Source organism: Pituophis catenifer, unplaced genomic scaffold, assembly GCF_029215685.1.
Source record: "Pituophis catenifer annectens isolate HBS135680 unplaced genomic scaffold, rPitCat1.0.hap2 SCAF_1, whole genome shotgun sequence".
Classification (NCBI taxonomy): Eukaryota; Metazoa; Chordata; class Lepidosauria; order Squamata; family Colubridae; genus Pituophis; species Pituophis catenifer.
In genome coordinates this window covers 313,469,840-313,487,284 of record NW_027256881.1, presented here as the reverse complement: position 1 = coordinate 313,487,284, position 17,445 = coordinate 313,469,840, and the positions used below count along the sequence as shown (strand labels likewise).

General features: G+C 33.7%; 1 protein-coding gene across 4 annotated transcripts in view; it reads right to left on the bottom strand.

Annotated features, from left to right (window-relative positions):
* Positions 1–17,445, bottom strand: part of WDR20 (WD repeat domain 20) — a 63,360-nt gene that overhangs the window by 8,536 nt on the left and 37,379 nt on the right. For 2 of the 4 annotated variants that reach the window (XM_070942033.1, XM_070942011.1), the window contains 3 exons: positions 16,349–16,531; positions 12,920–14,200; positions 1,850–1,984 (listed from right to left, as the gene is read on the bottom strand). In XM_070942033.1, the coding sequence (XP_070798134.1) occupies positions 1,850–1,984; positions 12,920–14,200; positions 16,349–16,531 (1,599 nt within the window). Of the gene's footprint in view, positions 1–1,849; positions 1,985–4,006; positions 4,396–12,919; positions 14,201–16,348; positions 16,532–17,445 lie in introns of those variants that run through there. The other 2 variants (XM_070942018.1, XM_070942025.1) reach the window with 2 other exon arrangements.

The following is a 17,445-nucleotide window of genomic DNA, read 5'->3' as shown; positions in this document are numbered from 1 at the left end:
GGGCAACCATTTGTCTGAAATGGTATAGGGTTTTGTGCTTGAGCAGGGGGTTGGACAAGGTCACCAAGGTCCCTTCCAACTCTATTATTCATTCCCCCTCCCAAAAAACTCTCCAGCAGGAAATTCTGAGTAAAATTCTCAAATGTAATCTGGATCTCAACCTATAAATATTAAAGCAGCGGTTCCCAACCTTTCCAGCATGCCAGACTCATGGGGAAAGAGGGGATGATTCTGGGCCAGCAGCAGGCATGTGCGTGTGCCTACCACTCGCACAAATGGAGCTTTTTGTGTGCACTCACGTGTGTGAACACCCACCACTCATGCAGGTGGAGCTTCACATACACACTCGCCCAGTGCTTGCACGGCCTGGTTCCGAACAAGCCATGGTACTGTGCTAAACAAGGATGGAAAAATATCCTTTAAAAATGTTTATGTTCATAATGCATAAGCATTATTTCATATAGTTACTGGCTTTAGTCATATCCAAAACATTAGAAGTTTATTCTAGGATCTTGTAATTTAAAACAAGGCATCTACAGTATTGAATAAAGTGCATTGTGTTTTGATTAAAGAGTTGAAATACTATAGAATCTCTAGTCAATTTACAAACTTCTAAAATAATGATTCAGATTATGTATTAAGCAGCTACTTTGCCTTTAGATATCTGAAACTCTCTTCAAGTAGCCAAAAAAATGGAGATGTTTACTCTTAAGAGCACTCAAGAAGGAAGTGCTCAAGAACAGATTTTGCCTGTTGACAGTCATGTGCAATCTCCCACAGTTGATGACAAAATCTTTCTGTTTAATATCCCAAAGAGGCAATACCAGGCTAAATACCCCCATTATGAAGAAGTCTGATTTGATAGAATAATATACTTTATGATTTCATCCCTTAAACAATAATAAAAACCCTTGTACATTATATTCTCACATTATTCTCTACATATATGCATAATCAGAAGCACATTTCATTGGAAACTAAATCTGAGATTCATCTCCCATTAACATAATGTTGAGGACAAATTACTTGACAATTTTGGAAACAAAAGGAAAATTCAGAACATATATTGCTTTTAGGTATGCTTAGATATTTGACAATAAGGCAACCTCTGTTCATATGTTGAATTAATAATTTGTAATACAGTACAATGTAAGTGCTTTTGAATTGCATGAGATCAAACACTAAAAATAGTTAATGTTGGTCAATAGAATGTTATTCAATAGAATAGAATAATAGAATGTTGGTCAATTTCAGCTTTGGAATATTTTTTTTAAAGCTTGTAGATTTTATAATTGCAAAGGTAAGCAGAAGGATGGCTGCATGTAACTTTCTAATCAAGAAATGGTAGCACAAAGACCTGCACAACTGCTTGAGTGTCATGCATAGTGAGAAAAGACAAGTTTCCCCAAATGTTCCTGTTCAGCTTTTTAATGCTTTAGCATAGCACTATCTAGAAGTCTACCCTGATACTTGACAAGCTAGACTATTCTATTTTATAAAAGCTGTAATTTTGTACTTGTTTTCCAAAAGTGAGGACTTTTTCAGAATTAGGCAAAGGTAAGCACAGACAAGTGACTTCCGCTCTCTCCATACATAAAATTTTTCGGAGGGATTACTTGACACGGGTTTAGACTAAAAAAACGGATTCTCTGCACTTTGTGTTCCTTAGATCACAGGATTATGAACTGTTTTTAAAGCCTGTTTTTTTTTTCCTGCTTTCTAGTTCTACAGCACTTTTACTACAGAATTGTGATTTTTTTATTATTATTTTTTTATTATTATTTCTAAAGAAGATAGTTTGGTTGAACCACTTAGTGTTTCTTGCTTCTAAAAGTATAATTATACATACCGATTTCCAGAGTTGACTCACAGCGGCAGAAAGGGAAGAAGCAATTCTGTGATGACTGCCCTCCCCCAAATACATTTTTGCAGAGACAGACTCAGCAAAAGCAGCCCCTTCTGCCTCCACAGGATGAAATGCCTTCTGTGGAGAGAAACATTGTGTTCACAGTTAAATCCAAATTTTGGGTTTAAGCATCTGGTTCACACACTGTGCTGAGCCATAATATGGCTTATGTAGTTTTGGCTTAGCATGATGTATGAATCCAGCCATTATAATATATAATTCATGTTTAAGGCTTATCAAAGTGTGAAGCAAGCTATGGTTTGTTCTTAAGGCATAAAAAATGTCTTGCCTAAGATCTTAAACCTGCCAATGCACAGTAGTTAAAATGGCACTTTTATTTTGCTTTCACTAGCAGTTTGTATTATGCAATCAAAAATAGCCTGGCACTATTTAATTATTTCGAACTAATTTTGAAAGTATTTACTATAAGCCCAAACACACTTTTAAGTATGTCAAAAGGGCTTATATGCAGTCCAATGAATAGTAATGCATCAAAGACACTACTGAAACTCTGTTTCAAAGAGTGTGCGGGGCAGTGTTAAAAATATGGAACTGTGGAAATCCAGCAAATAGCAGGATTATCTGCACGAACATTCATATACATAAAATCTACAACCTTGAAACATTATTTATCAAAAAGTGGTCTGGGAATTGTAGTCTTTAGCACTCAGCATTTTTTTCCATAGCCAGAAAGTGAGGAGACTACGTGGCAACCGCAAGTATTCAAATAAGCTCTTTGCTTCCCCCGTTGTTCTGCTTCAGAACCGCCATCAAATATAAGATTGGCATGGGGATAAAGAGGGAAATACCTCTGCAACATCTCAGTCCAAGAAAAAAAACCCTTCCAAACATCAGGGTTTTTGATAGAGCTGGGGATGGGCAGGGGGCGGGAAGGATGTGAAGAAAGCAGCAGCGGATGGTTGCAATGCAAGTTCTGCGTCTTTTTCTATGTGCATCCTGAGGCTCCAGGCCTACAAGAAAGGGGCAGGGCTTGCTTCACAATGGCTGAAATGCTGATACTACTTTGAGAAGAATATGGGAAGTTCTGCCTCTTGATCTGATCTCCAGAGAGGAATCCTCAGGCGCATAATTCCACTATCAAGCAGACAGCATTTTCTTCAAGCAAAAAAAACTGAAGGGAATTCTTCAGATTTTAGTGTGTTCAAAATTAGTTTAATAGAACTAACCAAGCAGCAATTTAATTACGCAGACTCTCATATTTATCCTCCAACAAGGCATCCATTTTTCATTGAAACAGGAGAACTATGTACTTTGGCACATTATTCTACAGTGGCAACTTATTGTTGTTACAATAATTTTAAATAAACATTTTAGTGTTACTAATCACATTAACAGATATTATAGTTTCCCAATGCATGAAAATGGTGACTACCACTGTTAATTAACATATATTTAAAAAACTAGGCTTAAGAACTTTGTAGTGTTCTAAACCGTACTGAGGAAAAGCCATTTAGAATAAAGTGCAGGAAAATAACACCTACTAATAAAAAGCCCAGTTCATAGCTCCTAAATCTGACCTGAGTGTTTTCAGAAATAACATCTTCTACAAGAATTTAAATCATGTCCATACCAAAAATATTACATTCAAAAAGTTACATCAAAGGTGATTTAAACAGAAAGTAAACAAAACTGCATATTCAAGATAGTTTAATATGTATTTTCTGAATTAGAAATATCACTTCCTTAAATGATTAAAATTACTAGTGTAATGATTTCCCCAATCACTGAATTACATTATTTACATATATAATACAGATTGACTGTAGTTGAAACATTATTAAAATAAAATGTTTGATACAAAGGATTTGTTTCTTTATAACATAACTTTAGAGGGTGCCCAAACACCCATTTTAAAAGTAATTATCCACTAGCATTATGCTATTTAAGTGCAAACAATCTTTTTTAGAAAAACCTATGATTGTAGCATCCATCTTCCTGAATTACATTTGTGGAGCCAGAAAGTAATGACTTTAATTTCCCATGAGAGCTTTTCAGGTTAACCATCTCTGATTTTAAAAAAGCAGTGCAAAGAAAAAAACGCAACAGTAGTATTCTAATTTATAACACCATTAAACTTACTTGGATTTAAGAAACATTTTATTTTACACGTGTAGATGTGTGTGAATGTAGGTATGTGATTAAATTACATTGAGAAATATAAAGCAATTGTGAATTTTAATTGTAGCACCAAAAGAAGCATTTTTAAGCAAAATTCTTCCTTAGGTGAGCAGCCTCAAAGTATTAGATGTAAAAATATAACTCATTACAGAATTATTTTGTAAAACACTATGTGATTCACATAACACTCTGCCTTTTAAGAATTTGTGATGCTTTCTGGCTGAACAGCAGCTCCTGGTTCCATTGTCATTACTTCTTGTTCTGTGTTCAAAGGTTTGCTAGGAGGAGTGTGATGGCTATACTACAGTTCCACTTGGAGAATTGGCCTGGTTTTGGGATGGCAAAACACCCTGCAAACAAAGCAGTTTACATTAATCCAGCAAGAGAATGCAACATTTACTTTGCTAAACACTTATGTTTGCAGATTTTTCTTGCAGAATATTTGCATACTCAATTTATAATTTTAGATCATATTGTTCAAAAATGTTAGTGAATATATACTACTTGGATATAACAAAACAAGTTCCAAGATTTAGAATATGAAAAGAAGATCAAGGCAATAACAAGTTGTAGTCTGGTATAACAAACAAGAAGTCTTGTTCTGCAAGTTTTCCCAAACTGGCTTCAGAAATATCCTCATACATCTCACAGGAAACTCTTACAATAGAGATTTCATGCTGTATCAGATGTTGAGTTTATCAGAATCATAGAACACTTGGGTTTCTTTATGCAGAAAATGTGATAAAGCTGCACAGAATAGTTTCTGTTATTTATAATATTAAGAAAAGGAAATGTGTCTGAATTATGAGCCCTTTGCTGGGAAAAATTAGTTATTTGCTGATGTAATTTGCCTTTCAGGTTATTTATACTCCTTACAGTTTATAGTTTGTACTCATAAAATACGATTACTCATAAGCAATTTTTACCAGACTGAGATTTTTATTAATGAATGGGTTTTCAATCTGATGCCTGAAATAGCAATTTGAAGATTCTCAGCCAATTTATGTACTCTTTGGACAGAAACAGATGCTTCAATCTATTTAATTTTTTTGTTAGATGAGGAAGGTAAACATTTCTGGCTTTGTCTGTTCACCTGACAGATGTTCTGTTTTTCTTCAGCAGATATGTAATTCATTCAGACATTACATGGAAAATCTCTAGGATATGAGCCATTTTAGTGAAGAATGTCCCTCCATGAATGAAACATAATGAGCAACTCTGCCCCAAATTTGATGTGAACTGTAGCTGCAGCCCACTAATTTTTAAGCAACTAACGTGTCATATTTTCCTCTAACAGTTGATTTTGTCTTTAGTTTATGGTTTAATAAGCCATCGTTTTTGTGATCAGAAACTGATTCTTGAAGTTGACAACAGAGGTTTAAAAATATGAGCAAGAGATAAATTTCTGATATGCACTCAAACCTCTGACATTTCACAATTCTGCAAACAGTATAACATCAATAAAAGCTTTAAATGTTTGGGGATGGAATCCTTCATACTCTAAAATACAGACTTTCCAGATATTTTTCTTAGTTTGTATCACACAGCTACAGTTGGTCACACTCAAGTTTAAAGTCCACTTCTAATATAGAATTAATTACATCTTTGGAATCTACAGGAGCTCTTTCTTACTTTTTCCCAATAATGATAAAATGCTAAGAAACAAGCATGTTTTTGTACCCAGAAAGTTCTACAATGAACTCTTGCCCTAAACAAGGTAAGCCAACAGAATCCGTTTCAACACTTTCATATACACCAAAGATCTAGCACCTATTTTTTAGCTAAGATGCTATTTCTGGTAGAAGCCAACAAAAAAACAGACAAACCCTGATTTAGAGCACCTTATATGTTTTAAGGCCAGAAGTAAATAATTATTCTGCTAGGCATCCTTTGTAATATACAATATTACTTTGCCTAGTACATTAGAAATTCAGCATGGAACTTTAGTCTCAATACAGTACTAATATTTAAACTCGGGAAAAGGTATCAGTAAGATTGAACCCACTTTTTAAAAAAAGTATAGCATGAACAAGAATTCAATAGAAGAAACGAAAAATAAGCAAATGTGAAATCAGATGCAATCTGTTAATCTGCTAAGTACTTTAATGACAGCAATTTCTCCAAGCTCCCTCCCCAAAGTAAAATCAGTGGTAACAGACAATCCAGTCTTGTGAGAAATAGACATTACTGTGCAATTAAGAAATTTCTCTCCAAATTTCCTGATCTCAGATATAGTAATAATGTAATTGTATTATTTCCCTATTTCCTTTTCCCTAGTTTTAAATTTTCTACACATATATTTCTGCAAACGCTGTGCAAATACCTATAGTCTTTTTGGTTGTTTGCCTAGATTTGTTTAAAATCTTATGTTTTGTCAGAGTATAAGACTATTTACTGTAAAATATGTTTTTTTAAAAAATTAAAAGATCATTAAGAAGTTCCAAACAAGCCAGAAGAAATCTTAGTTCATCATTAGTTTTAGATTTGTTGTTTCAAACGTATTATTCACCATTCAGCTATCAACAGATGCTAATACACCTTCTCCTTGTTTAGTGACTGCTACTTGTTCTTTAAATTAGAAGCCAAATGGTTGTTAAATAAACCACTTGATTGACAATGAAGATGCTACAATTGTAAGGTGCTGCCATTTCATTTAAATAAAGTTCTCTTGTGCAGCAATACCAGCATTACTCACATTCTGGCATTGTTAGGCCCAGAAATTTGATTGTAACTGGTCAGAAAACAACTTTTTAAAGTAAAAAGTATCCCCTCCTCTAGCTTACTGAAAAAGGACCAACAATACAGAAATGTGAATCATCACATTCTCTTTGATAACTACTTCAGCTAAAATTAGCTTAATTTTTTTTTCCAGCTGAGCTTTTCCTGGTGCACATAGGTGGGCTGTAAGTGAGTATACAGTGGGCTGGCATGCTTAAAATACAGATCAGAAATGAATTTAGTATTTACTATGCATGCTAAATACACTAAAATGTTTTTGAGTTCCTTACCAGAGGGAACATAAATAAATACTTTTCATTAGTACAATTTTCTCTTCTTAAATGACTTCATTTTTATGCACGGCAGAGAGAAAATAAGATGCTTTTTTATCTGTGAAAGGGAAGGGCACATTCTCTTGAGGATGGAACTAATTTTAAGAGATAATGTTTTCTGAATCTATTTTTTCATATATACTTTATCAAAGCACTTTTCATAATTTATCTTCATAAAAAGAATGTTACAATTCAATATTATTTTTTTAATCAAGCATATTTTTTAAAAACCAAGTATAAGTTGATTAACAAATAAAAGCATGCATGCAGTGTCATGAATAAATCAAGTAATTTTCTTGGTCAAATAAATATTCCAGTTGAAGAAGCAAGATTTAGACAAAAGAAATAAGGTAGGTCACTCTCTACACACACAAATAAGGATATAGATGAAGTCTGACAACATATAAGAACAAAAGAACAAGATTAATTTGCTCTAAAATTAGGGAATTCATTTTGTTTAACATTAGGGGGACTCATTTTATTTAACGTTAAACAAAACATCAGGTTCTGCATAAAAATTCCATTCCTAAAAGTAATTAACTGCATACGCTTAATTCATAAGTCGGGTAACTGTTGGGTAACTTTTAAAAGAAGGTCTAATCCCATATGACTAGACCAGTGTTTTATAATATCACGGCAATCACACTTATATGGTAAATACAATTTATCTCTACACACAGGGTATCACCACATAGCATTTAATTTAGGACAATGCAGTATACTCCCAGGGGGCAGTCACAGTATTTACAAAGTGTGCATTTTTTCTCATTGCTTGTCACCTCTGAAAACTCTATGACTTTCTTAATTTTCAAACAAACCAATCTATTTTAATATTAATCTAAATAATCTTCATAAACCATCTCTATGGCCTTATATATGAAAGATATAGTTAGAATCTAAGGACAAGGTAATTTTTACTATTGTGATAAGATAAAACAATGTCCCAACTAGTATTAGTGTTCTATGTCAGTAGGAAGAAATTGTTTTATTCACCTGTGACTTTTAAATAGTGCTTTGTAGTTTTTATACCGTAACAAAATAGTGAAGAGAATTACGTACTTCCCAAAAATAAATTATTAGTAAAGTGAATGTGTTAGATGAAAAACTTGGGGGAGGAGGGGTGTGCTTTGGAACTTCATTTTGAAAGTACCACCTTGAAAACACACCTTATTTTCCAAAATGATTAAAGCAATCCAACGAAAGCTAAAATTGGTCAGCAACATCTAGCAATGTCAGCAATCCATATGAAAATTGATATGTACTTAGGATTCTGCCAAATTAAGTTTTGGACTGCCTGTTTATGCACCTAATTCTGATAAGCAACTCATAGTGTTTAACTAACACAGTTGATAAATAAAAGAGCTCCTATAGAATCCAGAAGATATCATGTTTTCATTTCAATAGCTCTTTAGATTTAGATAACCTTCTTCATCCCATGGTTTTGTCATTCAAACTGGAAATACCAATGTATCAGGTGCACCTTCAATTAATAATAACTGAACAGGATATACTTATGATATATTAATATGATAAAAGAACTCAAACCAATATTTGAGATGGGTATGAAATACTCAAGAAATTGTATCATTCATTTAGGCTCATTTATAAAAACCGCAATTACAGAAGCAGCAGTTACAGTGGCCAGTTTTTCAGAAAGCCGCCTGTTGCATTTAGTGAAGTATCAGCTGTGGCAAAACAACATTGCAACTTCAGGCATGAGAAGCACTACTGACAGTTAACTATATTTTACAATTCAGTCTCATTTTTTATTTAATGTCAGTATACAGAGGACAACCCCGGTAAGTTGTAACGTCAAGTATTTAGTAGGGTTCTTCAGCTGAAACAGTGACATAAAATGCTAAAAAATAAGCAGTATGAAACAAACATGATTTTTAAAAATTATAAATATATGAACAATACTTATTAAAGCTTCATTATTATTGCAACAGTCAATTTAGATTAACAATTTATGTTAGAAAGGCTCTTATGAAATTTATTTAAATTGCCAAGAAATCAGATGGACGTTTATAAAGAAAATACATATGAATTTACTGTTGATTTTCACTATATCATTACAATTTTGTACAGTATAACCTAACGTGTCAGTCTTAACAAATTCATGTATACAGATTTCATAAATGCAGGGAAAAATCTTGCTTTTAAACTTTATACAAGTTATATGACAATAAATTAGCTGGTTTTCTTTCTTTCAACATAATGCAGGCCAGCAATTATTCTTTAGTAGCTTTAAAGTGATGGAAGGGAAACATACATGGTCTGTTCAAGTACATTACTTAGTTCCAAAAAATGAAGCATTTCTGAAATATTTTAGCATGACTCTTTTCTTTCTAATTTGGATAACCATGTGGAGACAATTACTCTTTTTTGGCTTCACAGAAGGAACTGGCTAATTTTTGACTGGGTATCGTTAACTCATATTAATTCATCCCAACAATTATGTATAAAAACTTTTCAAGGAATCCCCAGATCCTGTTTAAATCATTAAATCTAGCATTACGCCAATCATAGCTAGCACTTTCCACAGCATTTTATATTTCCATTCAATGAAACCATTTTGCCAATGAAAATTTCATTTCAAATGCAATTGATCACACTCCAATATAGCATCACAAAATATCTGTACAATATTTTAGCACAGAACTAAGTTAAATAATGATGCTGAACTACAGTTGCTGCTTATTGGAAAATGTTCTACAATTTAGATCTAATTTTTTTTCTTGTACAACATGGTTCAAATAAATGTTGTAAATTTAATGTGGATTTTATTATACAAATTGGTAACACATTTACTCTGCCAGGGTATATGCTGCCAGTTCATTCAATTCAACCTTTATAGTTAGTCAAATCATACTAAGAATATGCAAAGATAAATAGCTGCAGGTTTTCTGAAAATTACAAGTGGTTAATTATCACGTTGGATAAAATCTGTCAATGAAGGCAATACCTGATAGAAATCTAGGTGTGACTAGCATCCCAAAAGAAATCCAAGAACTTTCTTGCTGTTTCCACCAGACTAGCAAGCAAGGAATTGGTCAAAAGATTCATGAGCAACTTAACTTTCTTAGTGATGCAACAATTATTTTTACAAAGCATTACTGAAAAACTTTCATGCCAGTAGAATAGGCAGCTTTCCCATAAATCAGCACAGTTCTAAAATGTTGCTTTTATGTGCAAAATGACTTTACTGTGTGTTTTTATTGAACACAATGTTACATTTTAACATGTGTCTAAACTGTATTTTGAAAAAGAAAGGACACAAGGAAGCTCAAAACATGCGAATGCAGAGTAAGAAAACCTAAGGCTGTAGTGTAAATCTTCTTACTCCAATCTGAAAGTGTTTCTTTCTAACCTATGGGTTCCTGATACTGAAACCATAATTAGATACTTCAGCCAAGGCAGAGAGCAGCCAGACCAAAGGAGTTTATTCTAATGAATAAATATTTTAACCTGTTCTTCTGCTAAGCTTGCTGCACCAGTCTGGCAAAGCGGGACGGTCGGGAAGACAGAAAAGGCTGGCTCAGTAGCAATGAAGATTCAAATTGCAAAATTGGTTTTCCTCAACCTGGAGGTTTGTGACCCTTTTATCCAACTGAATTCTTCTGACAAAGGCAGAAAACAATTTTAGCAGCAGAAAATGGATGAGTGGAAACTATATGCTAGGATCATTGTTAACAAATAACAGTGCAGGAATACAGCAGCTTTAAAGGCTTTAAAATGAAGCTAAAGAGAGTAAACCTAGGATAAGATAAATGTAGGCAGTGTTTAACCCGGGGGAAGAAATATGTTACCATTGTTTTGAAGATTAATTAAATAGGCATAGAGTTAAATTAAGTGCTCTCCTATAAAACAAAAAGCAAGGTTTCTGTTACAATGACCACCCTGGCCAGAACCCTGTAAACATATCACCTAATTTGCTAGTTTAGGCCAGCTAAGTAAGCTCACCAACTGCAAAATAAAGAATAACAACAACAGCAATAAGAAACCCATCCTAAGTAAACGCATCCTAAATAAAATGGCATTTACAACAGTGTGCAATATTAGTTTTCAGAGACCTCATGAATACTATCAGCATGAAACTTACCTTAAAGATTTCTGCATTTGCCAAATATAGAAATCCTAGCTTTTGATACTGCATACTCTATCTCTGAAATATTTGAAATGTCCTCCAAATTAAACTGTTGCTAAATGCAAGTTGTATTAATTAGTTCACTTCAGCTCCTTTAAGAATCTCAATCTAATAAAAATGGAAGCAACCTAAGAGCCAGTGTTAAATTACTTTGGAATCTCTGGTACATTAAACAGAAGGGCAATAATTTCCAATTTCATCAACACACATCTGCAAAATCACTATCAGCTTTCTTTGGCCCCTGCATAGACTAAGATGGAAATTATCTTAACGGAAATGAATGAAGTGTGAGATTTTATCCGCGTAATTTGTTTCTCTCACCCACATGAAAATAATGTCACATTTTTAGATTGTCTATCCAAGATAAGGCATACAGGAAAGACCACATATCAGAGCATGTTTGTTGAGAATTTAACGAATAAAATTTATTACACATTACAGAGCAACAATGAAACTGTAAATCCCAATAGGCTTTGATTTCTATTGGAAGAACTCTACTTGCAATAATTTTCTGAAGTCTGTTCACTCCAGGAATTGACAACTGTCAAGTACTTCATGGCTTATTCTCTGGAAGATGTTTTAAAAGCGCCCAATGCTACATCTCTAAAAAAAGTCAACCATCAGCCATTTCAGATATCATTTTCTCTAGCTTGCCCAATAACAAATGAGATTGTGCTAGTTCTGATTCTAGCTCTAGCTCTATTGTGTTGGACTATATAACAAAAGATTTCCCCAAAGCCTTATATGTGGCTACATAAGGAATCAGTTTGTCGAGACTGAGCCCAGGATGGCCAAGTGAGTGCACAGAAATCACCTCAAGTTTTTTTTTTAATCTTAGCTACAGCCTTCAAATTGCCAATAAACATTGAAGTCAACCTTTATCAGCATAAAGTGCTAAAAAAATTAAATAGCTAATTTTGTTAAATATGAAATAAAAGATTACCGCTGCCAGATTTAAGCCTATGGATTTAATGAACAATGCTTGAGTTAAAAATAGTGTTAACATGAAAATAATCTGAACTGACAAGGAAAATTATGGGATGGGGATACATTCTGCTAAGGGACTTTTGTGATTTTACACACAAAAATACTTGAAGAAGTCAATATTAAAAGTCAAGAATATTACAATGCATATTTAATATCAGTTCATTCAAATTTTAAATGGAGACACTATAAATTATCCTGATCACTGTAGAATTAAAAACCCATCACTATGAATAGCTTTCGAAAAAGGTGAGAATATCTTCTGTTTATTGACTCCTATCAGTTAACTATTTGAAATTCAGCTTTCCAAAATGTCACACTAGGTCAAATTACAGTCTAGTAAGCTATATTCCTGAATGCCCTTGCAACTTTACCCTCAGTAATTTAGATTTGTTTCAATTATGTTCATATAAAAATAGTTTTGAAAATATAAGAAACCTATCACTGACACTTTGGATACACAACACATCTCTGGCTGGAAGGCAACTGTATTTCAAAAGGACTTCACCTAGGCCAGACACTTCAAATTGTTCAGAAATACGGCATGCAGTATCCAAAAGTATGGCTCTGAGGAAATAATTTTTACATTAAGCGTAAAGATTGTTTATATTCAACATTCACTTATGTTTTGAGAAAAAAAACTACCTATTCAAGTTCTATTTCTTTGATGCAGCATTAAGGATTAAAACTTACCACTTTACCAGGCCTTGCCCATGTGCAAATAAATCCCTCCTGACAAGCAGTGACTATACAGTCTTCAAGAAAAATTAACACAGTCAGTCTTTCATGTGCTATCTTTTTACAGATAAGAGGCTCTAACAAAGGAACATCTTCCATTCTGGGGCACAGAGGCGTTCCCAAAGTTTTTGCTGGGTCTGTTTTGGTTTTAGTAACTAGATTCAGTTTGTCACTGCTCTTACTAGATATATGTCCCATACTATGATTTCGCTTATGATCTTTTTCATGGTGTTTTTCCTTCCGGTCATGTAATGATAAGGTTGCAAACTTACTAACACCAGAGGCAATGGCACCATCCATGACACTGCTTTTGCTGCCAGAATTGGAAACTGCAGAATGTGGAAGGCTATTGGAACGTGGAAGAGGAGGTGGTACAGAGTTTCCAGGTGTTGTGATGCTATTTCCATTACTTCCTGGGTTAGCTCCACTACTTCCTGTGGGAGGACTTGTGGCAGTCATGACATTTGTATGTGTCCTTGCTCTTGAGAGGGGCTGGTGTGGGAAGAGGATGTCTTCTGTTAGATCCCATAAACATAGCTGCGTGTCCTGACCTACTGAGCCAAACCTATACGTTACACTTACTGGGCGACTCTCTGTAGAGTTCCTTTTTGATAATCTTGACTGCGTGCTATTTGCTCGATCTCGTCCAAAATGGAGGAGGTCTTGGAAGTCCTCGTCGCTGCCGCTGAATTCCATTGGATCATTTTCTTCTACACTGGTTGTATATGGATCAAAGGCCACAACACTGACCCATGATTTGTGCCCATGGCCTCTAGCTATCACTCGACAGTCCACAAAAGACCAGACAGTCACCAAATCATCCTCTCCACCTGTTACAATATATTTTCCATCTGGGCTCCAACATGCACACAGCAGTCCTCCAAAGTAGCTTTTCATTGTACCATGCAACTCAACTGAATCAAAGTTAAATACACGAAGAAAGCCATCCTGACTTACACATGCCAAGAATTTTCCATCTGGAGAAAAACCAAATTCATTTAGAGCACCTTCACCTACTGTCCATTTAAGTAAAGGATTTCGTGTAGATTTACTTTTGCATGTATGGACTGCAAAACTTTCTCCTTGTTTAAGTAGCTGATAGTGTGGAGCTGTGGTACCACAGTTGTGTTCCACATTATATAAGTACATATTGCCACTGGAATGAGCTACTAGGAAGAGACTTTCTGAACCAGGCACCCATTTTACACAAGTTACTCTGGACTTGTCTATTAGTCTCTGAAAAACAAAAGAAAAATATAGTTAACACAGTTCTGCATTGTTCATGTAATAATTCTTTATCAAAAATACATATTTCTTCTTGAAGACAACTAACTCATTATGACTTTGAATGGTACTGAAGTTAAAAGAATATCTTTCTTATAAATATGAATATAATAACCAGCCAGATTTGTCATTAACATTTTTAGTATAAAATCAGGCTCAGAAAATTACACATATTCCAAAGAAAAAATACTAATCTACTAAATTCTGACTTATTTTCCAATATTTTTAAAACTATTACAGTATTCAATTCATTGTTCATTTCAAGTCATATAAGTGTTAACAATTTTTAAAGGCAGCTAAAAATAACAAAATTGCTTCTTTCTCCAAAAAAGTATAATATTGGTTTTAACTGGGATATAAATTTCATAGATGTATTCTGGAGCTCTTAACAAACAGGTGTCATAGTGGACAACCCATCAGGATTCTTGTTATCTACTTATAAAAACAAAATAAATTTATTCTCGTCCTGTGAAAGCAACAAAGCCTTCTTCCATGGGAAAAAAATCCCAAAATTCACTGAAGCAATGCTCTGAAGTTGTACAAAATTACAATATTACCAACACTTGAGCTTTAAGATCTCTTTATCGTAAGATGACTGAAGAATAAAGTGAAGAAATAATTAAAAATAAAATTAAAAATAAAGAATTGGAAAACATATCCTTGTGCTATTTTCTCACCAATTAGAATAGAAAATTTTAATTATAATCAAAAATCTGTAACTCTGAAGCTCCCCATTACACCTAACAATGTAAATTAATATAATTATAGCTCCAAAATCATCCACCTACCATTTTAATTTTAACCAACTTCCCTTATGAAAAGGTTTTGAAATTAAAAATCCTGAAATGATTTAATATAACTTAAGCTGGCCCCAATAAAAGTACTGCCCCCAATTATTCAAGTTATGATATACTTGGATTAATTTACATAGCTGTTGTAATATTTAGAGAAGCATGAAATAGAATAATTCCATCTTGGCATTTTTTTTCTTCCATTATTTTTTATTTAGAATAGACACCATGAGTGTGTTGTGTTTTATTGTACAACTGGAGCTAAATAGGCTATATTTATAGATGAGTAAGTAGGTGGCAAAAATGCTAGTTTCTCCTCATCAGGAGCTACAATTTTTGGTGCTGATTGTGAGTTAAAGGAAAACTGTACCAAAACTTTTGGGAAGAACAGTCTTGAATTATAGTCCAGCAGATAAACTGATATAGAAGCTGCAAGAGTCCCTGCTATAAATTGCTTTGAATAAAAGATTAAATCAGTGAATAGGTAATGGTGATAGAGGGGAGAAGAGGGTGTTTAAACAAAATTGTATGGGGTTTTGTGCTATGAAAGCTAGCATAACTTGTAATTTCTCGGAAAACATACATTGATTTTCATCCTTTCAATTTCTCTTCTCCTCTCACTGCAAGCTTCCTCCCCCCAGCTTATACTCTATCTGTTTTGATGAATTTGTAATAATTGAGAAATAGTTTGGATGAGAAGAATTGTCTATCAGAAGATTACCTTTCACTGACAGGATGCCATAGCTGAACAAGAATCTAATAGCTAAACCTACCCTATTTTTATCTGAACAAATGTACATGAAAAACATTGTTCATGCCAAGGCTCATTTTTCATAGCATTAAAAAAAGCAAAAAAAGTTCCTAAAAACACTTATTCATGCAAGCTTTCTGCACATATTTATTTTATTATTATTTAGTCTGCAATATATTTCTAACCATGATTACAAACTATTTTAGCAACTTCAATGAAGCATATGAAATGCTAATTTAAACTGGGGAACACACAGCTTTAAGATAGAGAAATAATTGTCACTGGTATAAAACTGACTACAATTGAAGTACAGTATACCCTTATCTACCTTAGCATTGTACTCTTGCATTTTTTATTGTAAGGATAGGAAGTTGGAGAAATATCTGGAAGAAAAAGCCAATATATCCATTTTGCAATAGTACTATAAATATACATTGTCATATTCAATATTCACCAGGGAAAATTGTTTCCAAGTAAAAAATAATTATGCCACACATGAAGAAAATGTTGTAAAGAATGCAAGCACATTTGCATGCACCAAGATTAACATTCACTTACTTCTTCGTTAAATAACTTGCTAGTTTCTTTTTTAATAGGATCTATTAGCTGCACCTGTCCTGCAGAGAAGCCCACTAGAAGAGAAACACTTTCTGCTGTGGCTGTTAAGTGATTGAAGTCATGACATGTAGGTTGCGTTCCTTTGTATATTCTTTTATCTATTGGTTTACTCAAATCAGCAGCCTGCAAGAAAGATTGAAATTGGGATTAGCAATGGTTAATACTTCAGTCTAAAATGCTAACTCTTGACTCTTTGCTAAGAGAAAAAGCAAATCAACTATTTATAGCGACCAAGACAGATTTAAAAAGCAGAACTTTTTAAGAAACCAGTCATGTCCTTATTCAACCATGTATTAAAATTTGCCAAATTTTTGTATAATTAGGGATTACTGTTTTCTTAACTCTCATCGGGGAGTTGATGTATTTCTGCCACAAACTGTTAATAGTCATGTTCTGTAATTAAAGTTCATACTATCTGCATTTTGCAGATGAAACATAGATTCATAAAAAATATGGACACAGATTATGCATATAAAGTACAAGAGGTAATTTTACTCTTTATAATATTTTTCACTACAAATACAAACAATGAACTTTTTACCATGCCTTTATAAGCATTTGTTACTGAATCTAGATGACAAATGCAATTCCTGGCAGATGGTCATGTTTGATTAACCAATTAAAGCAAACATTTCAAGAACTAATTAAATCTCTGTATTGAGTGGGGCATCAGTAAACTTCCCAGAAGAGATTCTCAATTATTACGGTGCAGAAAAAATGTTTTGGATATAGGATATGCAACCCTCAGTAACCACTATAAATCTACTAAATTTCACACTCTTGTATCTGTTTTATTTTTAAAACATAATGATACATCTTAACTCCATATTGGCAGTTTAATATAGATAAACATACATGTGACTCTACCCTTGTTTAAGGACAGAGGAAGGATGAAGAAGGAAGTTATAGGTGAACTGTTAAGGGCTATGTGGATAGCTAACAAAGCCTAGGAAAGCATTCACTGAAAACTGAACATAAGAAGCATTGGGGCAAATCCAAGTATGCTCTCAAATGTTAGTCTGAGTTAGAGTGAGTCT